Genomic DNA, 26,827 nt, shown 5'->3' on the forward strand with positions numbered 1-26,827 from the left:
AACACAGGCTCCCTGGCCAATGGCCTGGTGTAGGATCTGTGAGGGCCAAAGTAGTGGGAAGGGGTGGTGGGGTGTGTTGGGGATAGTGGTATATATTTAAGCAAAAAGGCACGAGGGGCTGTGGTATTTGGCCAATATACCACAGCTAAAGGATGTTCTTGGATATGGCCATAAACCACAAACCCCTGAGGTGCCTTATTGCTATTGTAAACTGTTTAGTAATGTAATTGGAGCAGTAAAAATAAATGTTTTGTCATAACCGTGGTATATGGTCTGATATACCACGGTTGTCAGCCAATCAGCATTCAGGGCTCGAACCACCCAGTCTATAAATAGGGTTAGATGGTGGTGCAATTTCCCTATTCCCTTTTTATGTGAACAAATGTGCATTGCACTCTCCGAACTGTGAAAGGCAACAATATTCAACAAAGTGTTTTGTCTGCCGGAAAACCAAGCGAAGAAGAAGATCAGACGCCCTGGAACAGACCCAAACCACACAGTCGTGATGGAACGCAACCAAGACTCCTACGTCATAATAATGCGACTGGCCATTTTGGACAACGTTGGCCTCGGTTTGTAGGGACGGATAAATACAACAATTCATGCTTTATTTAAATAGCTAGTTAAGATTGAACAGTTTTGGAACGTCGCGATTTAGGGTAATAACGTTTTGTACGTATACGTGCTGTACTAACTAGCTGTTTTTTTATTATGGCATTCTTGTTAACGTTAGCCAGCCAACTAGCGATAACTGTTAGCAAGCAGTTAAAGTTACTAGCCAATACAGTAGCTATAACGTAAACAAGCCAAGAATCAATGCCTTTGGTGTTAGCCAAACGTTAACTGTACACATTTAGCATCTAGTAGCTATCTAGATGTGTTTACCACCAACGAATGGACTTCCAACAAAACGTTTGTCTTTGCAGTAAGTATGGCGATGAAATCCGGAGAGGAGCGGTTGAAGGAGATGGAGGCTGAAATGGCTCTGTGAGTACAAGAGTTGAGGCGTGACACTTCGGTTACCTTCAATAAGATTGCAATGCCGTGTGTAGTGACTATGCCAAAACAACCCCTACTAAATGGTCTTACTTCTCATGACAAGAAAACAACATCTCATGACAATCGTCATCTGTTGGAAACTCTTGTGTTGGTTCTGAACCAGGTTTGAGCAGGAGGTCCTGGGGGGTCAAGTGGCAATGACTACAGGAGACCCTGTAGGGATGGAGGTGTTCCCTATGGGTGTTCCTATGGCTGTTCCTATGATCCGGCCCATCATCGGCACCAACACCTACCGACGGGTACTGAGCTCTTGAAGGAAGAATGATTGAACATTATATGGAAAGATAAATAATAGAATGAACAAACTCAAACCTATCTTCTGCTAAAAGCAAACAGAATGCGGTGTTAGCCGGATGCATCCAACTCCTTCAAATCCTCTTTCTCTCTCAGGTCCAGCAAACCTTGGATGCAAGGGCTGCCACTTTCGTGGGACCTCCACCCCCTGCATTTGTAGGCCCAGGTGACATGGTTTGATTCACGTTTATTAACATAATACTTTGCATTCGGAATGTATTCAGACCCCTTCCCTTTTTCCACATTTTGTTACAGCCTTATTCTAAAATAGATGTAATACTTTCCCCCCCCCCATCAATATACACACAATACCCCCTAATAACAAAACTAATATCAGGTTTTTGTAAGTTGTGCAAATTTAAGAAGAAAAACTGGTACCTTGTTTGCATAAGCATTTAGACTCTTTGCTATGAGAATCGAAATTGAGCTCAGGTGCATTCTGTTTCCATTGATCGTCCTTGAGATGTTTCTACAACTTGATTGGAGTTCACCTGTGGTAAATTCAATTGATTGGAAATGATTTGGAAAGGCACACACTTGTCTATATAAGGTCCCACAGTTGACAGTACATGTCAGAGAAAAAAACCAAGCCACGAGGTTGACAGAATTGTACGTAGAGCTCCGAGACTTGATTGTGTCGAGGCACAGATCTGGAGAAGGGTGCGAAAAAAATTCTGCAGCATTGAAGGGCCCCAAGAACACCGTGGCCTCCATCATTCTTAAATCGGGGGAGAAGGGCCTTAGTCAGGGAGGTGACCAAGAACCTGATGGCCACTCTGACAGAGCTCCAGAGTTCCGCTGTGTAGATGGGAGAACCTTCCAGAAGGACAACCATCTCTGCATCACTCCACAAATCAGGCCTTTATGATAGAGTGGCCAGACGGAAGCCAATCCTCAGTAAAAGGCACATGACCGCCCGCTTGGAGTTTGCCAAAAGGCACCTAAAGGACTCTCAGACCATGAGAAACAGGATTCTCTGATCTGATGAAACCAACATTGAACTCTTTGGCCTGAATGCCAAGTGTCACATCTGGAGGAAACCTGGCACCATCGTTACGGTGAAGCACAGTGGTGGCAGCATTTTGCTGTGATGTTTTTCAGCAGCATGGCCTGGGAGACTAGTCAGGATCGAGGAAAGATGAACGGAGCAAAGTAGAGATCCTTGATGAAAACCTGCTCCAGAGCGCTCAAGACCTCAGACTTGGGAGAAGGTTCACCTTCCAACAGGACAACAACCCTAAGCACACAGCCAAAACTATGCAGGAGCGGCTTCGGGTCAAGTCTCTGCATGTCCTTGAGTGGCCCAGCCAGAGCCCGAACTTGAACCCGATCTAACATCTCTGCAGAGACCTGAAAATAGCTGTGCAGCGATGCTCCCCATCCAACCTGACAGAGCTTGAGAGGAACTGCAGAGAAAAATGGGAGAAACTCCCCAAATACAGGTGTGCCAGGCTTGTAGTGTCATACCCAAGAAGACTTGTGGCTGTAATCGCTGCCAAAGGTACTTCAACAAAGTACTAAGTAAATGGTCTGAATACTTATCTAAATGTGATATTATAGCAAAAAATGTGTAACCTGTTTTTCCTTTGTCATTATGGGTTATTGTGTGTAGATTGAGGATTTCTTTTTAAATCCATTTTCGAATAAGACTGTAATGTAACAAAATGTGGAAACGGTGAAGGGGTCTGAATACTTTCTGAATGCGCTGTATATGCCATTTAGCAGACGCATTTATCCAAAGCGACTTAGTCATGCATGAATAGATTTTTTATTATGGGTGGTCCCAGGAATCAAAACCACTATCCTGGCATTGCAAGCACCATGCTCTACCAACTGAGCTACAGAGGACTACTTATTATTACATTACATGACATACTTAAAATGCATATTTTACTCCAAAACAGTGTTGATAATTTACACCACCATGTCTACAGGTCTCTTGAGTTTATACTGTTCTTTTTTCTTTTCTGCTCTTCAGCTGTAACCCCAGGTGTCAGACCACCGCCAATGATGAGACCAGCGTTTATGCCGCACATCCTGCAGAGACCAGGTCATCTATCTCTACTGTTGTTGACTTCACCTCAGTGCTAGCTAAATGAAATAAGAAAGAGCATCAAATCTCTACAGCGATTCAGTCTTAAATGAAAAACAATGTGTTGGGAAGCTAATTTGAAATTTCTGTCAGCAGGTCCGAGGATGCCTGTGATGCGTGGTCTCCCTCCACAGGGTATGATGGCTCCCCCACTGCCACGCCCCCCTCCTCCCCCGCCCATGATGATGGCACCCCCCATGCAAGGACCCCCTCAGCATCCTCAGCATCCCATGGACCCAATGGGGCATATGAGCTCAGTAGGACTTCCGGTTAGTTGCTACAGTGCCTTTTTTCTCCCTCCGAGGCTCCTTGGACAACTGATATCAATGCTCTCCCTAAAGGCCCATGCAGACTCTACGATTTTAGCCATCTTATGCCACGATTTGGCCCTCCCGGACAACATTTCTACATTGTTGGAAAATTCTTAGGTCATAAACGATTTTCTTGGCTTGTTCAGTGTGACATGGTCTAGGTCTGCTGATTTTGAGTACCACTACATGCAGTCGTAGGCTCAGACAAAGTTCTGGCAGTGTCAATGTTGAGCATTTATCGTGTAGTGTGGCTGGTGTCACGAGCCGATCCCGGTGACTTACCAATAGGAACACGGCCGGCACTGAGTATGCACACAACAGTAGGATTATTGTGAATAGTCAGATTAATATACTGTGAGTTTCCATGAATGTGGATGCTACCATGATTACAGAAAGTCCTGAATTGTGAATAATAAGTGATAAATAAAAATGATAACCTCCCGTTATTGTAAAGGTAAGAGGTTAGTCTTGGAGGTATGGTATTTGTGCGTCTAACTTTCTCACTCATTATTTACGATAAATTCAGGATGATTCGTAATCATGGTAGCATCCACATTAATGTAGAAGTAGCCAGCAGCATACCACCCTGCATACCACTGCTGGCTTGCTTCTGAAGCTAAGCAGGGTTGGTCCTGGTCAGTCCCTGGATGGGAGACCAGATGCTGCTGGAAGTGGTGTTGGAGGGCCAGTAGGAGGCACTCTTTCCTCTGGTCTAAAAAAATATCCCAATGCCCCAGGGCAGTGATTGGGGACACTGCCCTGTGTAGGGTGCCGTCTTTCAGATGGGACGTTAAACGGGTGTCCTGACTCTCTGAGGTCATTAAAGATCCCATGGCACTTATCGTAAGAGTAGGGGTGTTAACCCCGGTGTCCTGGCTAAATTACCAATCTGGCCCTCAAACCATCATGGTCACCTAATAATCCCCAGTTTACAATTGGCTCATTCATCCCCCTCCTCTCCCCTGTAACTATTCCCCAGGTCGTTGCTGCAAATGAGAACGTGTTCTCAGTCAACTTACCTGGTAAAATAACGGTAAAATAAAAAAATAAAATAAAATGTATTTAGAAACATTCTATTCTTATTTATAATAAACGTGATTCTAAAATCACACAATACATTATTTACCATTAATTTCTATTGGGCACAACCTAATCTGAAACAACCAAAACAAAGACCAAATGCAACCAACAAATTTTAGCCAGAAGCTTGATGTAGTCATTTTGTGCTATGAATATGGGAAAAAATACTTATCTTTTTACTACTTTAATACACAAGTGAATGTCCCAATACTTTTGCTCCTCTAAAATGGGAGGACTATGTACAAAATGTGGTGTAATTTCTAAATGTTTCACCTAACACCCTCAAATTAAAGCTGTCAGTCTGCGCTTTAACCTCCATAGTCATTGCTCAATTTCAAATCCAAACTTTTGGAGTATGGAACCAAAAGAAGAAAACATGCTTCACTGTCCCTGTAATAGTTTGATTTAAACATTTAAATGCAGTTTCCCTAATCTTGTTTAGCCTACATCTGAAATTTTTGACATCTGAAATCAGGCTTCCTGATGGAATTTTGATGCATACACTAAATCAAAATAAACATTGTACCACAGCGTTCATGTTATTTTTGGGAAGCGTGTTTGATTATGAGTTCAGACATATCAAGTTTGTATGTAAAACTATTTCTGAGATGCATACGTTCAGTTTTTTCTGAACTCACTTCACTCACGCATAAGCAGAGGGAGGCTTGTACTGCTAGTGCTAGCTCAGGTGCAGATCAAATACACCGCTGCAGTTGACGTAGCATACATCGGCTGACGTACCCTCGCAAGCCAATCCCAGAATGTGTCGACCGTACTGAAGCAAATCGTACGATCTGGCCAGGTTGATAGATTTGTGTGACATGTAATAATCGTAAAAGACTGATTGACGTACAGTGTTGGAAGGCCTTTAAGGAAATTCAGTGTTAACTGTGTCTTCAATTAGGAATGTGAACAGGCTTGGTCAATCTTGCCCTGTTCTGTTGTGAGTCATTATCTCCATTTCTCTATATGCTCTTACCATATCTTACCATCTACAGGTGGGATCGACCCATGGTACACCCATGGGACACTCCATGGTGTCTGCACCCTCCAGGTCTGTGACCCAGGCCCCTCCCAAGCTCACCCCCTCGATCATCTCTGCAGCCCCCACTGTCTACACGGCTCCCTCCGGACCCAAGATACCAGACATCCATGCCCAGAGAAAGGCTCGCATGGTAAGTACACTCACTTCTACTCTTTAGTTTTCAATGCCTTTGCATTCGGAAAAAATGGCGACTACTTAAAATTTGCATTCTACATACTTGCCAAGTTTGCTGCTGTTTGTTGCAAACACGGAATCTCATCTATCATATCTCCGATTTGGGTTTTTTCTCTCTCGGTTTTCCCTCTGACTTCATCAGGAGGAGCTGGCAGCGTCTGTAGCAGAGCAGCAGGCAGCGGTGATGGCCGCCGGACTGCTAGAGGCTAAGAAGGAGGCCAGCCTAGCCGCCTCAGATGACAACGTTATCGGACCCAGCATGCCAGAGCCCGAGCCCGTCCACAGTGAGGTACAGAACAAGCCACCTTATTTATCAGCCCTGGCCCTAATTTAAGGGTTTAAACTTTTCTGCATTCAAAATACTTGTACAATTCAATTGGTGGATTGAAATAGACTTGACCCAAACCCTACAAAGGATCAGTATTGCAGCAATCTCAAAAATATTTCTGACTCTAGGATCTTGTTTCTCTGCAGCCAGCGGATAGCACAGCAGAGGAGAAGAAGAAGGGTAAGCAAGAGAAGGCGAAGAAGTGTATCCGTACAGCCGCAGGCACCAGCTGGGAGGACCAGAGTCTACTGGAGTGGGACTCAGGTAAACTAGCTAATGACTTCAGATTACACTGACACGATTATATAGCCTGCCGGATGCCAGACGTTCAATCAAATTACATTTCCACTTACTCTGCCAATTGTTCTTAGGGTTGGTCCTTATGCAAGGGGGAAATTGAGAAAAAACATCTAATAGAACATAAATTAGACTTTCCAAAAGTGGGCCTTCCTCCGCTTAACTCATGTCAAAATAAAAGTCCTGCACGTGCGCTATACATGCAAAAAAGAAAAAGCACGATATTGTGGGGGACCTATTTTGATATGAGGTTAGCAGAGGAACATCTAAAAGGAATGTATAGTTAAACAGAATTTCAGGTGGGTCTGTTGTAGACATGCAGTTCCTGAGAGAAATCAGTTCCTCTGCTTATGTCAAAAGCCCAGATAATTATTTTTTTTGTTAGTTACGTGCAGGACTTTCTTTTAAATAAATTTTTATTCCCCCCTGCATAAGGACAATTAACAGAGTAAGTTGAATTTAATTATTTTGCAAGCTAATTCCCAGCAACACTAGTGTGTAAATACTAGTGTTGCTTAAAGCAGGTACCTACTTGCCTGTATTGAGAATAGTATAATTTTTGTTTTCACTACAATAGGCCACTGTCCCATTCCCTTTTTGTCCCTCTTTGCTCAGCCTCACACCTCATCTTCTAACTTCCCCTCCTCCATCCAGATGATTTCAGAATCTTCTGTGGAGACCTTGGCAATGAGGTGAATGACGACATCCTGGCAAGGGCATTCAGCCGCTACCCCTCCTACCTGAAAGCCAAGGTGGTGCGGGACAAACGCACAGGCAAGACCAAGGGCTACGGCTTTGTCAGCTTCAAGGACCCCAATGACTATGTCCGAGCCATGAGGGAGATGAACGGTGAGCAATAGTGTGTGTAATATGGCCCAACAAGTTTTGTATCCAACCCCAAGATGTCATTTTAAAATGGGGAGTAACTCCTGATCTGGATCTTTTCATTCTGAGGCTCTGTAGTAGTGAGTAATATCTCACGGGAACATGGACTTTTCTTTTTTCATGCAAAAACAGGATTTTCTGCATAATTAGCAAGAAAGCATAGTTATAAAGCTAATGAAGGTGACAAATGCACGGCCAAGGGCTACAGCTTTGTCTGCTTCAAGGACCCTAACGATTATATCCGCACCATGAGAGAGATGAACGGTGAGCAATTGTTTGTGTGAGGAGAATGACTTGCTCTTCTCCTTTCCTAACACCTACCTGTGTGGTGGTGCCAGTCCAATTCTCAACTGATCTTAGACTTTTTTTGTCCACAGGGAGGTATGTCGGCAGCAGACCCATCAAACTGAGAAAGAGCATGTGGAAGGACAGGAACATGGAAGTTGTACGCAAGAAACAGAAGGAGAAAAAGAAACTGGGACTGAGATAGATGGTGTTTCCCTTATGTATGTATGTGCGAGTGTTGTTTTTTGACTGGGAGTGTGTGAGAATCACACTGATGGCAGAACACTGTTGCCATTGCCCAGTTGGAAGGCCACTCATCTAGCTATCTGACATGTTTTCAATTACCAGAGTAGGGATGTCATTTTACTCATGGAACATGGTTAAACTAGGCTACAAAACACTGTACATGGTCCTGGTTGTAATGGTTAGACATGAACTTTTCCTAATAAACCATGCCCTTCTGAAGTTTAGAATGTACTGATCTCCTGTTTTTTTTGTGTTTTTTTTACATTTTAGTTTGTAAAAAAATTCTCAACATCACTCAGATTTTCTTAGTTGGTATGACTCCCATGCATCTCATGATTTTTGTCTGAAATGTGAGTTTGGTGATCTCATTTCTGTATATGCTATTGTGGAAACTACTTCCAATGGCAATTATGTATTTCTGGAGTGCCTCTGTTATTCATACAGGGAATTTTTTTTTTAAATAAAATCTAAATCTTTGTACATTAAAGTGGATCATTTTGAAAAAGCAGTGAATTGAAAATAATGCAACGTTTTTTAAATAAAACCAAATGTCTTAACAGGCTTGACATATTTGCCTGGCACTCACCTTTCCTGTCTCCTGCAACCCAGGCAATAATAGCATTTGGTGAGGTGAGGTGGGATAGTTTGTAAATTGGTCACAAGATGGGACTCCAATACCATCTATTGATTATTTAATCAACCGACCATTGGAAGGTAACGTTAATATACATACCTTGCTTTACATTGTAATGGTATACAAAATAGAAGATAATGTCAGCTTTTAAGATAACTCATGTTGAATATTTTGGCCAACTACGATTTGGAGTATTAAATGTTACCATAGCCAGAGGGTTAAGGCATTCTCAAGTGTGCTAAACAATGGGGGAATATAGGATAATACTGTTGCGGATTTGATTTGAGACTAGGAAAGTTATAGTGGAACTTAAACCTTTTGCCCTCACAGTGCACAATTTCTAGGAAATAGCAATGTGTTCAAACAGATTAGGATGTCTGTCTAGGAAAGTAATTGGATGATAAATGATTGGTGAGATTTGATACAATCTAAATATAATTCGAGGAAAAAGACAGCGAGCTAGCTGAATTGATTTTGTTGTAACTTGAAAGCATAAAGAAATGATAGATAGCCAGTCTGCTTCTTGCGGCTTTGTCTGACGGGGGGCATCAACTGGACCTCAGCATTCACACAAATAAGGGGAGCAATATCACCTCAATCTAAACGAGTATTATTGGCTGATCAATGAAGATACAAAAAATGGTTGATGTATCATTGTTGGCGTCGTTAAAATAATGTTATCTTATTTACGGTTAGATAGAGCATTTCACGCTATCTTTGCGTTACCATAAAATACGCATATCCCCTTTGAGTTTTTGGTATCGGCGGATAGACACTGCTAATCCACATTTCAACCACACGTGTGTTGAAACGTCCCATCATTGCCTGAATTGAGGCAATGAATGCAATATACTGACAATGTAGAATTGCCGACTTTACATGAACCGAGAACTTATATTCATATTTCTAACTAGCAAATTATGTCGTCGATAATATGGGGACATTTGTCTACATTTTCATAAGGATCTCGCTGAAAATAAGTGTTTTTGCCAAAGCAAAGAATTAGATTTCGCCACCCCCTCGTGGTCCCCGTCCCTCCTCCCAGCCCTGTCTTGGAGGGGCTAGTGACGAGTGGTTTGGTCCTTTTTCGTGTTAGATTCACATCAACTAGCAATGATGCTTCGACATTTTCTAAATGTGAGGTAAACTGTTGGCATAGTTTGCTAACGTTACGTATCAATGTAAGGAAAGGAGGGCCACTTTAACGAATGCATCAATCAAACATTAATTTAAACCAGTGAGATTGGAATTTGAAGACGGAGACCCTCCGACCCTTTCCCCCGAACCTGGATATCGGAATGGTGGTAAGTAATGTTGTTTTATTTCAGGCTGCATATGTGTCCGTAGACACGAGGCTAGTGAAAAAAAAAATATTTTATTTTGGCCACAAAACATGTGCTAGCTAGTTTTTCGTACCACGTCTGTCACAGATAACTAGTCTGGCAAACTGAAGATGCTGTCTAGTCCGTTGTTGCCATTAGTTACAGGGGCACTGCTGAACCCTGGCCTGTCACTGCTTCACTTAAGTCATTTGACATAGTTGATCAGATAAAGACAATAACCAACTAAACCATATAGCTAATGTAATTCAGGCAGATCCCGCTTTTTTTAGCTCATTTGAGCTAGCTAACTAGTTATTTATTTCATCTAGTGTGCTAGCTAGCTCCAGTTAGCCACATCGCGCGCCCCTCCCTTGAAATACAAGCATGAATGGCGGTGTTGTCTGTCAGCCAGACAGGGTGATTCGGTTTTACTGGGCATTCATCACTTGGCTTAATATGAGTATTTATGTGCGGTCTACAACGTGTCACAGTTTAACACAATCTAGCAAGGCTAGCTAATATTATTATGATTGCCTTGTTACTGTTTGCCAGCTCAAACAGTTTTGAAAACTGACCATCTTTTGTCTACTCTGGCCGGGGCTTCCATTTCATTAATTGCGCGCAAGCCACAATGATGAACAACAGCGTGCAGCTTTTTGCCAACTTAACGTTAGTCTCACAACAAAGAGACACTAATGTAGCTAATATGATGTTAAGTTAGTACTAAAGAAACGAATGTTATGCGCAGCACAATACAATGAATCTGTTTCCCATTGTCGGGCTGCAACGTTTTCAGATAGAAGATTGTTAATGTCCCTATCCTTCCCTTGTGGATACAATTAGTCCAATGGGAAAACAATTGATTCCAGATAACTGTGCATCAGCGTGATGAAGTATCACTTCAGACCGTTTCAACGCTGTGCCGTCGTCTTGTACTTTAACATCACTTCACCGACTTCGTGTTTTCCTAATGTACAGGCGCATTAGACCTTATGGTTAGTCATCAATGTGCTGTGCAACTTGAAATATTGTCTTTGATTGAATGGAGCGATTGGCATGCCAACTCTATGTTGATATCTTGTCTACTCCCCTCGAGTTATGCCGCGTTGACCTGCCAGTCAGAACTAGGAAACTCTGACATTTCTGACTTCCTATATTTGACTAGCACAGTTACCGTGGCATTATTCTTACATACCTGCCAGTCAGAACTAGGAAACTCTGACATTTCTGACTTCCTATATTTGACTAGCACAGTTACCGTGGCATTATTCTTACATACAGCAGTGTTTTCAATAGACCCTGAGGTCGTTCTACCATAGAATATGGTGGTTTATGATCAGAGGAGACAAATCCCCCTCCATCCATGAGTCTACTGCTCTCAAGACTGACAATTAGTAATTTGGGTTAGGTCCCAAGACTGGCTCTTAGCCACAGCACAGGGTATTTCTGTCATTAATGATCAGTCTGTCATTAATCTACCCAACCGCAGTGGACCCAGTATGTTACAGCTGAAACAGGCTGAACTGGTGCTTAGCTTCAGATTATGTCACCTATGTTTATTCTCAGACTGTACATTACATTTCCCTTGGAAAACTAGGAATAGCCAGGCCTATTTTATGTTTCTGTATTCTCTAATGCCTGGCGAAACAAGGCATGTGTGTCATTACTGCTTTTTCCTTTATGGAACTAAATCTTATGGTCATTATTGTGGCTCTGTTGGATAGACTCACTGGCTTCAGATAGATAGTTGGTTCCATGTTCTAGAGAAGCATTACTATGTTGTCAGTCCTGAGTTTAATGCTTCGCTCAAGGCTATAGTTTAGCCTCCATCTCACAATCTCAAGACCCATTGGTTATGTTGACCTCCCTAGTCTGAACCCTTTCCAGTGTCCAAGAATGTTGTCATTCTGATTCCATTTCCAGCTGGTGTAGCTTACCTGCTCTCCCCAATAGTCCGTTTGAGGATTCTGCCTCCAGTGTGAGCAGCAGTGGACGATCAAGGTGTTTAATTGCAAACCCAGCATCTTCATAACACAGTCTGGCAGGAGCTGTGTGATTCAGAGATTGAATGAGACTAAGACTGAGGGCCTGAGACAGAACGACGGAGACAGTGTGTGTCTGTGTGTGTATACCATACAGAGACTGAGCAACAGAGACAGAAAAATACTCTGTGTGTGTCTTTGTTTCGGACAGACGGTTTATTTACAGCTGTTGGATGGACTCACTGGCTACATACCTAATTGATTTCCATTTAATTGTCTCATGTACGGTCACTTGCAATGTTCGGTAAGAGGAAAATCAATGCAGACTGATGGTAATGTTGTTTTAAGAGCCTTTTACGCTTGGCCATTACATTTGCTGAGCAAAAGTTATTCTGCTTCCTTCACATTGTTGGCTCAGTGTGTAGTCGGCTGCAGTTCAATGTGTGTGTAGTTTTTATGTACGTATTTGTAGTAAGACTATTATAAAGATTAGGCTTCTGTTGCAGCACAAATTAGCCTATCCCAGCCCCAACTGAACTCAAATGCTAGTTGTTTTCAACATGCTTGTTTTAATGTAAATGCTCCCCAGGGATGCTCACTTGCCAACAGGAGAATGAAATGCTTGGCCTGTGGCTGCTAACAGCTGAATGATTGAGGGCTCTTACTGTACAGAAAGGAACTCTCTAATAATACATCCTTTTTATTTATGCATCCGGTCCCATGTTAGTTGTGTTGCTCTGGTTAATTTAATACTATTGAAGCTTGTTCCCAGCTGTGGTCCCTTCTTGCTACCATTGATGACCTGACGAGTTGGAGTGGTCAGGGAAGTGCCTCAGTACACACACACACACTCCCTCCCTGTCCTCGGCACACCAGTGTTATTATAACAAGTAAACATGAGAGGAATGGTTGATTTTGATGTTTGTCAGAATCAGCACTGATGTTACGTAACCTCACATTCTATTCCACTTTTCCCTTCCCCCTCTGCCACTTGGGCTGCACAAATTACATAAAGATGTCCTCAATATACAAATAAGGTAGAAAGAGAACCTAGACAGGAAGATGGAGAGAAAGGTAGAAAATAGAGACATGTCACAGCACGGGCACGCCCACCAATAATCCTCTCCATCTCTCCCAGCTTCCTGTTTACTGTGAGGCCCTCCTACTCCCTTCCTCTCTCTACTCTGAATTCTTGCTCTCTCTCTCTCTCTCCCCCCTAGAGATAAACACCTGTGTGGATCTGCCTGTAATGGAGCACAAACACAGAATACACACACACAAATCAATGGCTGCTTACGGTCTCTGTATCACTAGCCGTTCTGGCCACACCTCTGTCATTGGCCACTGGTTTGGTTCTTCACTGACAGATAATTATTTTATCACATACCCTATACTAAGAAAGGAAACAAACATAGCTGCATTAACAACAACATTCAGTCACAAAGCAAGCGGTTTATGTTTGAGCTAAAATGAGGATGTGGAGAGAGGCAGGGGGGGGGACTGGTTTAGGCAGCGCACATCTTGTTGTCAGGGGTGACGGTCAGACAGTCCTCCTGTGTGCTCAGTGCTGCTCTCTGCTCGTCTCTACTTCCCCCTGCATGTGGACTCACCGTGAGGACAGATGTTTAGAAAGATCTAGTATGACAACTTCGGAGCACTACTACGCCTATTGTTTGTCCTGTGTGCTTATTCTGTGGCATATTATTCAAGCAGCTCGCCAAAATGTGGTGCTGCATGTAGTCTAGTGGTTAGAGCGTTGGGCCAGTAACCAAAAGGTTGCTAGATCGAATCCCCAAGCTGACAAGGTAAAAATCTGTTGTTCTGCACCTGTAGCTGGGCTCACAGGGCTGCTGCTGACAGCTTGGGGCCAAGGAGTGTCACAGAGTCCCGCCTCAGGCCGGAGAAGGGCTGGTCTGATCTGGGCGAGGGCACTGCCTCACGCCCTGTCACCCATCATCTGCTCTACGCCCTCAGAGGAAAAGCCAGCCACACCCAACGCGTGCGCACACACACACTACTCACCCTGGAAATTGAAAAAGACTCTTTAATGGGTGCTTAACATTAGATGTCTGTGCTAATACTGTGTACGATCATATATGGTTTATTTACAGTACATTAACCTGTATACAAACCTACGACTTTCCTCCCTTCCCCATCTCACTACTCTTCTCTCTGTCTGTTTTAGCCTGGAGGCTGGAATGTGTGCTATGTCAATATCTGTTTGCTTCATGGATCACCCTTCTATCCATGACTTACAGTACAGTCGGTGCCTATAAACTGGTTTTGCATTATGATTCATATCCTTGTTGTCCAAGCCCATATACAGCAGCTTGAAGAGACACTGACTAAACAGACAGCATACCTGCCTATGCAGTACAGACACAAAGTCACTATCCTGGAGTGTAGTTCTCTGTCCGTCCATATACTCAGCCACTATACATGCTAGCTCTATAGTTTAAAATCTTTCATGTTGCCTGGACATCCTCCACACACTGCTGAAGCATGTCTTCAGAACCCCTTCCCTCCCCTTTACCATGGCTGGGGACCTTGTTTTCCCCCACCAGACCTCCACATATGGATCATTTGTTTTCTGTTAGTCTTTTCATTCAGCCATTCTCTCTTTCCCTCTTATGGTTTTTCTCTCTCTCCGCTGCAGTCAGATGCTCTGGGTGACAGCTGCCTGCCCCTATAGAAACATCTGTTCTGAAGCCATGCCCACATTGTTCCGTACCAACACAAATGGCCCCCTCGTCCACTGTCCCTCATGTCTCGCTACACACAGCCACACACTTGTTCACAACAGTCAGTCTTCTGACGAATTCACCCTCTATCTTTTCTTTCTTTCCTTCTTTCTTCACCCACATCTCTTTTTTTTCCTTTTTAAGGACTTTTTAAGTCTCTTCTCTCCCTCTTGTGTCTCTCAATCTCACGTGGCTGCAGCTGGAATGAGGGCAGTGTTTGGTGTTTAGTATGCTGCCGGTGGCTCTGTCTTTCCTGTTGCGTGGAAGAAAGAGGACGGGGCTTCCAGAGAGCCGCTTTTTGGGTAACGTGGGTGACGGGGACTGTAAGAGGTCTGTCTGTTTCCCAGGGACCCTCTTCTGGAATGTCATTGATAGAGCCCACCTTGCTCCATTCTTGCACAACCCTGACCCTCCCCAGCCTTCTATCTCAGCTAGCCTTCCCTATGGCTTCCCATGCCAACTCGGGGGGGGGGGGTGTTGTTTTCTGCATTAGACTGAAGGAGTAAAGGGAGGGAGGGACCGGCGTGGTAGATGGGTGAATGTGTTTCCTTTTTTGGTGTTTTGGGGGTTGTGCGAGATCAATAGGAGGTGAGGGGATGGCGTGGCATGGCTGAATGGGAAGGCCAAGGCCTGTTTTGTTCTATGAAAGGGCAGTGGTGGGGGAGGGGCTAACGGAGCTCATGCATTAGAAACACACAGTAAAGTTGTATTGAGGCTGAGAGACAGAGGAAGCACCCCTCTGGTACACCTCTACAGTGTTAGTGATGGCATACTACATCAATAACCATGGGGCCTAATGTTGCGCGAAACATGAAAAGTAATCATGTGCAGTCTAGCGTTGTGTTGTGACTATCTAGCTATACCTCACTGAGTGTGTTTACATGTGCCATTGGGCTGTCAACCTGCTGAATGACTTGACCCATAGCCTCTCGTGTCTGGATCCAGGCTGATGCTTCTCCCCCATGTCCAGTCCCCAAGCTCCTGTCACCGTAGTAGCCCCTGGATTTGAACAACAGTCCATGTCTGTCTCCGTCACCCCCTCCCCCCACGTGTGCAGTGTGTCCGGCGTGACAGATCGCCACTGTACTTGGCCCACACTGGCCCATTCACATCACATTAGCCCAGCCGCGACCACTTGCAGATGATGACAATAACGAAAAGAGCAGATTTGTGATGCCGTTCCTCCTCACCCCGCCTCTCCCGAATTCTCCCAAGACCCGTCTCCCAACATTTCCCACTTATTCAGTCCTCAGAGAAAGAGGGGCTGACACTTCTATTACACTGGGTTGCTACGAAAGAGAGGAGGAGGAGGAGGGAGAGTGAGCATGAAAGGACACTCTTTGAATCTATTCTTCCCCCTGGAGAAAGAAGGAAGGAAAGAAGGGTGGAAAAGTGTGGGGCATACTCATTGTCCTCTTTCATACAGAAAGTGAGTGAAATGGAGGAGTGAGAGAAGCAGAGGATGGGGCATGGAGGAGTAGCAGGGGGAGTTCTAGACAACAAGCAAAACTGTTGGAGCAGCTGGGTTACGCAAACAGACATTCACCCTTTGGGCTGTAGTATTCTCTGTTGGCAAGATTGCCACTCAGAAGACAGAAGAAGTAAAGTCTTCCTCTTATCTATGTTTGATGGCACATGTGGCCAGGCTTCCTCTTCTGGGTTTTCCCATGATCATCATCCCATTCAACCCAAGCCAGACCCACCCAACCAACCCAAGCCGGACCCAAGCCAGACCCAGCCAACCAACCCAAGCCGGACCCAAGCCAGACCCAGCCAACCAACCCAAGCCAGCGTTGTGCTGTGACCTGAAGAGGACAGACCAAAGTCTCCTTGACTGTGAAGACAGTGACGCTTGGAGTGGGGGGGTTTACTGACTGTGGGAGAAAAGGGACAATAACAAATGCCTCTTCTTCTGCTTGACTGACCCTCTATCCTATTGTCTTCTTTTGGGGTCAAGATCCAGGACACCTGCTGAGCCTCAGAGAGCAGAGAGGCAGAGACAACAATCATCGTAATAATAGCCAGCCAGGGATTTAGGTATGACAGATTTGTCAGGATTCATTTACGCAGAGTGGTTTTGAGCTTGTTGTTTTTTAGTCGTCATAAGTATATGGTGCATATGTGTGTTAAATCTGTGTGTGTGTGTGTGAGATCCACTTCACTCAATACACCTACAGGCATGAGAGAGTTGCTGGCCACTGTTGCTACACCAACTTCTGTGTCAAGTCCAGAGTTGGTAGAGGAATGAGAGGAACACACACTCATGTTGCTCACTCACCCCTGCACACACGCCGTCCAGTTCACCCCAAACAGAGTCAAGCACATTTGATCCTGCTTAAATCCTCTTAATCGCACAAAGATATAAGTAGTTGAATCGGGCTCTCACCATTATTTTTCTTTCCCAGTGAGAGAGACACACACACACACACTCTAGCATGCACATCCACACACTCTCTTATCCTACTCTGACATCCTGTCCACCCAAATCTTATCCATGCAGTCCTTTATAAGCACGAGCAAGCACACAATCTCCCTCTCACGGCCTGACATGCAAAAACACGCTGCGTTACCATAGCGATGCTGCCCACATGACGGAAGATCTCGGCAACTGTTGGTAAGGCTCTGGCTGACTACAAAGCATGGAGCCTCACTCCCACATCACAAACACCAACGTCTGCTCTGCACAGACCAACAGGCTGCCCACTGACTCTAGTCAGCATTTTAAACGCATTCAATGCCTGAGACTTAGTAAGGTTCATGGAACAGCCTCCCTCATGTGTGATTCATAGGGTACAGTAAGCCTAGCTGAACTCCCTACATTCACTAAGCCCAACACCCCCACACAGACACACAGCATAGCCACGCCAAATCTTTTATACACACACGACTTAGGCCTACTAAAGAAGGAACAAAACGGTCACATTTAACCCATTTCCTTAGTGTGTTGACCCCTGTGTGTGACCCATGTCTGTCTGCTCCTCTCCCACCTCCAACTAACCAGATGAGTCAACTCCCCTGAGACAGACAGACAGTGTGACAACACTTCACTCTGCTGTAATACTGGGAAGCCCAAGCACAATGATGCTGTCCGTGCTGACAACCTCACAGGTTAGACTGTTAAAATGGTATGCGACTGACTTATCAAAATACCAAGGGTTGTTGTCAACAAAGAGGAGTATTCAAAACCAGTATAGGCATTTGAGATACGATTCTCACTGTGGGTTATGGGTTAGATGGCACTATTATAGGGATGGTTCTGTATGGGAATCAAGTGATCTTTTAATTGTGTCAGAGTGGAGAAGGCTTTCAGAGTAGTGGTGTTGATGCATGGCCTTGTTACGTTAGATTAATGGCTGGTTGGTTAGGGTTTGGCTCTTTATGATGGAGCGTGAACAGTCAGCCAAGTCCTCTAGCTCTCAACACAGGCCACTTGGTGTTACAGCAAAGCTTAATAACATTATGGATTAAATCCTCAATGTTAAAAAAATATATATAAAAAATGTACCCTCCAACAATTAGGCTAAACAAAAGTCTGACTTTCTCTCCAGAATCAACTGTGAACTCAACTTACTCAAATCCCTCAGGAAGCAGTCTAGAGTGTATTGTCTCTTGTCTACACACAATAAGCCTCTTGTATGAAGGGACGGAAATTAAATGTGCTTCCTTCGTTTTCTTTTTCTGTGTGAAGTGTCGTGACCCCAGTGGGTTGGGAAATGCACCATGTTTATACGCGCTATGAGCCGGACAGTCATGTCTGGTAAGTCTCCATCTACCCAAACTGTCTGTATGCACCTCTTTATGTCTGTGGGTACTTATTGTGCCTGTCTATATGTGGTGTGGTGGTCTGTCTGCACGTGTGTGTAAATATACAACTTGTGCATGCGGTCAACAATTATTACAAGTATTGTCAGCCTCTGTATGTCATCAGCACAATAATGTCTGTGTGTGGCTTTACCCAGTGTGGTGTGAGTGATTAGATATTCTATGCATGATTGTTTTGTCTTCTTTCCCTGAATGTCTCCATGGTGGACATGTCTCTCTGTGGCACCGTTTTCCCACTGTTCTGTGGCAATGTTCATTATGGCACATTGTTATGGACCAAACACTACCCAGCAATGGATGACTTTGTACCAGTGTTGGGGAAGCTCCTCTGAAAATATTGATTACCAAGCTAGCAATTACTTCACACTGGAGGAAGTTAAACTACACTAAGTTAATTTGAAAAACTAGTTCACTACATCCAAACTACTACTTGATAAATTCTATATAAATCGGAAATTTCATACACTACAAATTGTTCAAACAGATCACTCTGCAGTACGATTACAGAATGTGCATATTGAACACAAAAACGGTGTTTCAATTCGGGGAAGCGCTGATGCTAAAAAAGAAAGGAAATTCTTGTTTACTTCAGCCATATCATCTTTTCTATTTGCAAGAACAGTAGTGTGGAGTTCCAGTAGTTAGCTACAATGCTACATGGCAAAAAAAGTAATTAACTAAGTACTAAACACTACCAAGATTGGAATTTAGTTCAACTATCACCAACTTTGAAATGTAGTTAAGTTACTTGTTGAACTACATGTAGTTCACTACTCCCCAACACTGGGTAGACGCTGGGTAGACGCTGGGTAGAGCTGGTGCTGAACCACTGCAGCCGTTCTTCCCAAACCAGATCAGAATTCCGTTTTTCCCGGTCCCTAAAGAGAGGCTGGAATACCAGGCATGCATTATATGGACTGTTGCTGTTGGATCAGGGCACAAACATTCAAACTATGAGGTGAGATCTGATGACAGTGGCCTTACTGAGAAAACCAGGGCTTATCATTTAAAGATGTCTAAACTGAGAGGGGGTTTATATAGCATGCTGGATCCTCTAGACTCAACAGAACACGCTTTCAAGGTCAGCCTACTATACAGTTCCTCTCTGTACCACCAAGACTCCCTCCTCTTGGCCTTGTCGAAGCATTAAACGTGACACATTTTTATAGCCCCCTTATGTGGTTTTGCTATGATGTGGAGGTTGTGTTGCCCTGTATAACTGCCAGTTGTCGCTGGATAGATTAGGAAGGAAACCAAGCTTTTATATAAAGCGACCTGACTGCCCGTCAGTCTGTCTCCTGCCCCTCTCATAGAACAGCTGAGAAGCCTGAGCTCTGGCAATGGCCCAGGGTTCAGATCGCTGTGTGTGTGTGTTCACACCGTGAAATATTCAACAGTCAAGTATGTGTCTGTGCACACGCACACAGACGTAACCGCCAGGTCCACTTACCTGTCCCTCTGAGCAGAATGCACTGAGAGGGGACAGGATTGTCGGTGATGGCTGGGCGGAGGTAAGCATGGGAGACCGATGGTGACAGACAGATGGATGGACAGAGGAGATGCGTAGCACTGGAGATGGACTACACCAACATCTAAAAAGAAGCCCCGCCCCCCTTGAAAGGTTGGGAAGGGTCCCTCAATATGTTCAAGAAGAGGAGGATGCAGAAAGTAGAGGACAGAAGAAGTGGAGAGAGAGGGCTGCTGTTGAATCAATGAGGGGGGTGTGAGAGTGTATGACTGCAGGGGTTATTACCCTGCCTGAATGCCATTAGGTTTCTCATGTCTTTGGTTTTGGTCTAAAGAAGACCTCTCTGTGTTGTTGCTGTACAACAATACCTACTGGAGCCTAGTCTCTTTGGATTAACAGCTGGTATCGTCCCGGAAGGTTGTGTGTGGATACTGCCCTGCTCTGACCGCCTGCCTGTGTCTCTGACTGCCTAGCTAACTGTTGTTTGGGAGCGGTGGCTTCCATGGCAGATCCAGTTCCAGGTGCCTGTTGTTCCATACCGGCTGCCCGTGAAACTCTAGCCTGGTGTAGAGTGAAGAGGGGTGTGGAGTTACTGGAAGAGCACTGACATGGCGTGGTCCTCTACACTCTGTCTCTACTGGCACTGACTGTCATGCCAATGCCTTGTCTGGCCTGGTGCAACAATTGGATGACCTTTAGCATCCATTAATGTACCAGTCGGGTGGTGAACTAAGGTTTTAGAATGTTGGAGATGGAATGAATGCATGTTGCAGACAGTCAGTGCAGACTGGATACAGGCCAGGGTTCTTGTCTATAAATACCTTATCCCCTGCTTTGTAATGATTGACTCTCAGCTCGTTGAGTTTCTCTGCTGTTGCCACGTTGTCAGCCTCGACTCAGTCCCTCTAAGGGGCCGGGCTGTACTAAGGGCTGAACAGACACATCTTGATGTGTGATACACTCAATGCAGGAGTAATGCAGCTCTGATGTATTCTGATGAAGCCTAGCTGTGCCCAGTTTAGCCCCAGTGCTTTCAGCCCCTAAGGGCCCCGCTGAGCGCGTGTATACACACACACATACCAGGTGGAGGCAGGGCTGTCCAGGCGTACTGTTAACAGTCAATTTACCACATTAAGCCTATGCCAGGTGCTCGCTCGTCCACTCTCCCGCTCACTCATCCAGGAACGGTGAGGGTGTCAGTTGTCCCTAAGCGATTGACCAGGACCAGTTTGGGTTTGTGTGGGTAAGGTCAGTCCCGGGAGGAGTGGTACTGATCCCAGGCCAATACTCTGAGGAGTAATGTTTTTCCCTGGAGCTGCAGTACTCTATCCAGCTCTGCATCCTCTGCTTCTGCTGAGGAATAACCTGTGAACAGACACGCTGTCCCCAATCACAGTGATTCACAACTGGGAAGGTTTTAAAAGCCCAGGAGTTTTCACTGCTGTATCCTTTAAAGGTGTTGCAGGAGCCCATGACAGGCAGAGTAGTGGAGAATCTGATCTTGAACCTGGCTTGCACCCTTCCAAACTGTAACCAGTCTGTTATTGTCACAGTTTCTGTTGGCATGTGAGAGTGAGACATTGTAAGATAGAAGATAGGCCAACTCTCTGAGAAAGCGGTAGATTCTCCTACACTTGTTCAGGTAGAGGCCTTTAGCTTCTGAACATGAGGTTTTGATATTTGATCCCATTGAGTATTTTAAGGAGAATCGGGAATCACTCATCCACATACTTTTAGCCAAATTCCCATCCTCCCCCCATCTGGGCAAAACCATTTCTCACTGTCTTTGTTGTGAATGGAGATGGTTGTCACCAATTAATCTCATGGGGGTGACAACTAGAGGTCGACCGATAATGATTTTTCAACGCCGATACCGATTATTGGAGGACAAAAAAAGCTGATACCGATTAATCGACTGATTTATTTAAATAAAAAGTTTTATATATATATATATATATCATACACACACACACACATTTTTGTAATAATGACAATTGCAACAATACTGAATGAACAATGAACACTTATTTTAACTTAATATAATACATAAATACACACACACACACACACACACACAGCTCTGAAGTGACAATGATACTGAAGAGTCTGCTTAGGAGACAAATACTCTCAACTGTTTGAATAAAAATAGAGTAAGTTACCTGTGATGAATGTTGAAAACACAAACTGTCATTTCTATATGCAGGAAATCCTATTTTAAAAATGGGCATGGTAAGAATTGATGACCAAAGTGCGAGTCATAATTCCCATGACACCTTCTAGCAAAATCTGAAAAGCGGTTCCTTCATTTATTCCATAGGATATTTTTTACATTCACTTAAAATAAGGTCTGTGTTTCGTGTAGGCTTACACCACCTTGCCAATTTTATAACTGTGTAGATATCCATAGGACAAGGTAACTCTGATCAATATTGGCTAAATATAAGCGAAGATCATTTTTTTGTAGAGTGGATTTATGAAAATATGTCGACAAATGTTACCTTATCCTAGTGAGATTTACACGGGTATCAAAACGTCGAGGTGGTTTAAGCCTGCACGAAACACAGACCTTATTTGAAGTAGATCAAGACATTCTCTATGGAAGACATGAACGGTAAAATAACGAAGGAACCCCTTTCAAATTCAGCCGCAAGTTATTACAGGAATTATAACGCGTTGACTATTTCTCTCTAAACCATATACCTTTGACTAATCCGTAAACTATCACCTCGAAAACAAAACGTTTATTCCGTTCCGTATTTTATCTAACGGGTGGCATCCATGAGTCTAAATATTCCTGTTACATTGCACAACCTTCAATGTTGTCATAATTACGTAAAATTCTGGCACATAGGTTCGCAAAGAGCCAGGCGGCCCAAACTGTTGCATATACCCTGACTGCGTGCAATGAACGCAAGAGAAATGACACAATTTCACCTGGTTAATATTGCCTGCTAACCTGGATTTCTTTTAGCTAAATATGCAGATTTAAAAAATATGTACTTGTGTATTAATTTTAAGAAAGGCATTGATGTTTATGGTTAAGTACATATTGGAGCAATGACAGTCATTGATTGATTGTTTTTTATAAGATAAGTTTAATGCTAGCTAGCAATTTACCTTAGCGTACTGCATTCGTGGCACAGGCAGGCTCCTCGTGGAGTGCAATGTAATCAGTGTTAGAGCATTGGACTAGTTAAATGTAAAGTTGCAAGATTGGATCCCCCGAGCTGACAAGGTTTAAAATCTGTCGTTCTGCCCCTGAACGAGGCAGAACGTTCCTAGGCCGTCATTGAAAATAAGAATGTGTTCTTAACTGACTTGCCTAGTTAAATAAAGATTAAATAAAGGTGTAAAAAAATAATTTAAAAAAAATGGCAAATCGGCACCCAAAAATAGCGAATTCCGATTGTTATAAAAACTTGAAATCGGCCCCGATTTACTCGGCCATTCCGATTAATCGGTCGACCTCTAGTGACAACCCTGTGTATATTACAACCCTTAGTCTATTTGGGACATATTTTCCTGACAACAGACAAATGACCTCTGTTAGCCTCTACCAAAGCCTTATGGTCGTGTGTGTGCACAGTGAGTGATTGATGTTCTTTCCCTCTGGTAGTTGACAGCTCATCTGTGCTGCTACCTGTTTGTGTAGGAGTGGGTGTGTTGGTTTGCATTCATCAGCTGAATAATATGGAAAGGAGGTGAATATTGACATTGAGAGCGGGAGAGAGAGAGGTAAGAATGAAATGAGGGACATATTTGTCTTTCGTCGATTACATGGCTATATGCTGGTTTAGAGATGAGTGAAGGTGGACCTAACGCCAGAGGGAGAGGAGGGATGTGTATCTGGCTTGCCGTAGGGCCTGTGAAGGTGTGAGCCGTGTGATGGTTAGAGCTGTGTTTCCACCTGCTATTGAGTCAGTGCGCATTCAGCTCCGCTGTGTGACAGCTGCTGCATCGTCATGCAGATCCTGACAGGAAGGACTGGATACGCGCAGGGGGACAGGGATTTACTAACAGTTTATACAATGTGAAGTAGAATCAGACACAGCTACCACTACTACAGTTTGCTCTGTCCTCTGCAGTGGTGTTAGTTGTGCTGTGTTTGTGTAAGTATCTTCTGCATGTTATGTACTGTAGTCAGGAGTGACATCATGGGGCTGAGGAAGTTGCTTTGACAGAGTCAAATCACCGTCAAGAAGGAAGAGCCATGCTGTATAAAGATTTTGTAGATGGTGTAACCTATAAACCATACTTTGTTACTACAGTCAATCTAGATATATCTGATGTCTTCTTGAGATTCGTGTCCTCCCTATCTCCCTTTGAGGTACAGTCTTGACCACCACCCTGGAGACAGACAGACACCATGTAACGTTGACTGTCGTGTTTTACTAACTATGTGTCTTTTTCCTCTTTGCTCATCTCCCTCCCTAAGGCTTGGAGCACCGCTAATCTGGACACTTCCGGGGAGCCCACTACCCGCTCCGTGGGCACCACTGCCAACTTGAAGGGGAAGATGAGCAAGAGGTGAGACTGCCACTAAGACTGGCACACTGCCCTCCAGGTCTTAATCATTTCACCGAGGGTGGATTGCAACAGTTAAAGACAATTTAAAGAGGGTGGAACAAGTACACTGCTGACCTGCACGAGGGAAATGTGGCTGCAGTGTAGTTACAGGACGCAGAAGTGGTGTGAAATGTGAACCATTAGGCATCGATGGAACTTTGGTGCCAGACAAGGGATGCCAAGCATAGACTGAGAGGAAGGGTGTATATTATATATACTGTAGTATTTCAGGTCCGCTATACTTTGTAGCTGTGCTCTGTGATGAATGCCCTTGTATGGACATCCCTGTCAGGTCTTAAACCACTTCTGTAGAGACACGGGACGGAGAGAAGTTAAAGCACAAACACATACAGGGAACCTCAGAACTCCCCTTACGGCCCACGCAGTGCTGTGAAACAGGAAGGTCCCCAGTTTCATTTCCCCCTGGCTGCTGTGAGGTTATGTGGTAGTTGACAGTGGGAGGTTGATGTGATGTGAAGCTTAGAGGAGTGAGTTATGTCACTGATCAAGTTTGGCCCTGGTCACCGTATTGCCACTAAATAACCGCAGGTTGGCATAAAACCTAACCTTAACCACACCACTAAACCTAATGTTTAACCTTAAATTTAAGACCAAAAACACATTTTTGTTTTCATACATTTTTACAATATAGCCAATTTTGACTTTGCAGCTGGCCCATCTAGCAGAAATCGCTCATATCTGCCTGCAGGTCAAGATTCATGACAATAAACGTGGAGCTGCAAAAATCACCATGCCATGGAACTGCCGCAGTCAGTGTGTGCATTTGGGAGTAGGGACATGCAAAGCAGTCTGCTCAGGGTGGTTTCTGTTCAAACTAGAACCACGGTCACTGTCAAGCTCCCATAGCTACAGCTTTGTTTGTCCTAGAGCTTCACTCCTAACCTAAGTGTAGGCCTACTAATTTACCCAAACATAGACACTGTATACAGGGCTTCTACTACTGCACTAACGTTAGAACAGTGTTGGTCTGCTGCTGTAAAAGACAAATAGATTCTCTGTATTGTGACTCACACACTCTGTGACTGTATAATGCTGCTATTTAATCAAATCTGACTGCTGTGTTTGTTTCTATCTCAGGCTGTCTATTGTGAAAGGTCACTTCCCTAAGCTTGTTGACTGTGCCCACTTCCACTATGACAATGTGGAGTTTTGCTCCATCGAGGTAGGTTTTGACACAAGACTGTGCGTGCGGGATAAAATGCCCATTTTAGAAATATAAACTACAAAGATGTCCTGCTTGGCTGACTGTAAATGAAGTGTTTTAGCCATGTCTATTACTAAGGTCATAGGTCCTTATGGATGTTCCAGTGGCCTGCATTAGAACCCCAGCCTCATGCTGTAATGTTACTGTCGTGACGACAACCCCAGCCTCATGCTGTAACGTTACTGTCGTGACGACAACCCCAGCCTCATGCTGTAATGTTACTGTCGTGACGACAACCCCAGCTTCATGCCTGTAATGTTACTGTCGTGACGACAACCCCAGCCTCATGCTGTAACGTTACTGTCGTGACGACAACCCCAGCCTCATGCTGTAACGTTACTGTCGTGACGACAACCCCAGCCTCATGCCTGCAATGTTACTGTCGTGACGACAACCCCAGCCTCATGCCTGCAATGTTACTGTCGTGACGACAACCCCAGCCTCATGCCTGCAATGTTACTGTCGTGACGACAACCCCAGCCTCATGCCTGCAATGTTACTGTCGTGACGACAACCCCAGCCTCATGCCTGCAATGTTACTGTCGTGACGACAACCCCAGCCTCATGCCTGCAATGTTACTGTCGTGACGACAACCCCAGCCTCATGCCTGCAATGTTACTGTCGTGACGACAACCCCAGCCTCATGCCTGCAATGTTACTGTCGTGACGACCACCCCAGCCTCATGCCTGCAATGTTACTGTCGTGACGACCACCCCAGCCTCATGCCTGCAATGTTACTGTCGTGACGACCACCCCAGCCTCATGCCTGCAATGTTACTGTCGTGACGACCACCCCAGCCTCATGCCTGCAATGTTACTGTCGTGACGACCACCCCAGCCTCATGCCTGCAATGTTACTGTCGTGACGACCACCCCAGCCTCATGCCTGCAATGTTACTGTCGTGACGACCACCCCAGCCTCATGCCTGCAATGTTACTGTCGTGACGACCACCCCAGCCTCATGCCTG

At 44.5% G+C, this 26,827-nt stretch overlaps 2 protein-coding genes across 7 annotated transcripts in view; both read left to right on the forward strand.

Moving 5' to 3' along the window:
* Positions 1-399: 399 nt before the first annotated feature.
* On the forward strand, positions 400-8,677 carry LOC129857306 (RNA-binding protein 42-like). 3 transcript variants are annotated; one of them, XM_055925416.1, is made up of 11 exons: positions 400-572; positions 927-987; positions 1,163-1,298; positions 1,450-1,519; positions 3,332-3,403; positions 3,542-3,714; positions 5,835-6,011; positions 6,198-6,344; positions 6,530-6,647; positions 7,335-7,529; positions 7,943-8,677. In XM_055925416.1, the coding sequence occupies exons 1-11, from the start codon at positions 506-508 to the stop codon at positions 8,053-8,055; spliced, it is 1,329 nt and encodes a 442-aa protein (XP_055781391.1). In that variant the 5' UTR covers positions 400-505; the 3' UTR covers positions 8,056-8,677. The 3 variants fall into 3 exon arrangements, with proteins under 3 accessions (XP_055781391.1, XP_055781393.1, XP_055781392.1); XM_055925418.1 differs by having other exon boundaries at positions 521-672; XM_055925417.1 differs by having other exon boundaries at positions 521-659.
* Positions 8,678-9,540: 863 nt separating this feature from the next.
* LOC129857307 (rho GTPase-activating protein 33-like) overlaps positions 9,541-26,827 on the forward strand; it is a 42,721-nt gene continuing 25,434 nt past the window's right edge. For 2 of the 4 annotated variants that reach the window (XM_055925419.1, XM_055925420.1), the window contains exons 1-3: positions 9,541-10,034; positions 24,501-24,592; positions 25,730-25,814. In XM_055925419.1, the coding sequence (XP_055781394.1) occupies positions 10,029-10,034; positions 24,501-24,592; positions 25,730-25,814 (183 nt within the window). In that variant the 5' untranslated portion in view covers positions 9,541-10,028. Of the gene's footprint in view, positions 10,035-18,463; positions 18,533-24,500; positions 24,593-25,729; positions 25,815-26,827 lie in introns of all 4 variants that reach the window. The other 2 variants (XM_055925421.1, XM_055925423.1) reach the window with 2 other exon arrangements.

The sequence above is a fragment of the Salvelinus fontinalis genome, chromosome 6 (assembly GCF_029448725.1).
Source record: "Salvelinus fontinalis isolate EN_2023a chromosome 6, ASM2944872v1, whole genome shotgun sequence".
NCBI lineage: Eukaryota > Metazoa > Chordata > Actinopteri > Salmoniformes > Salmonidae > Salvelinus > Salvelinus fontinalis.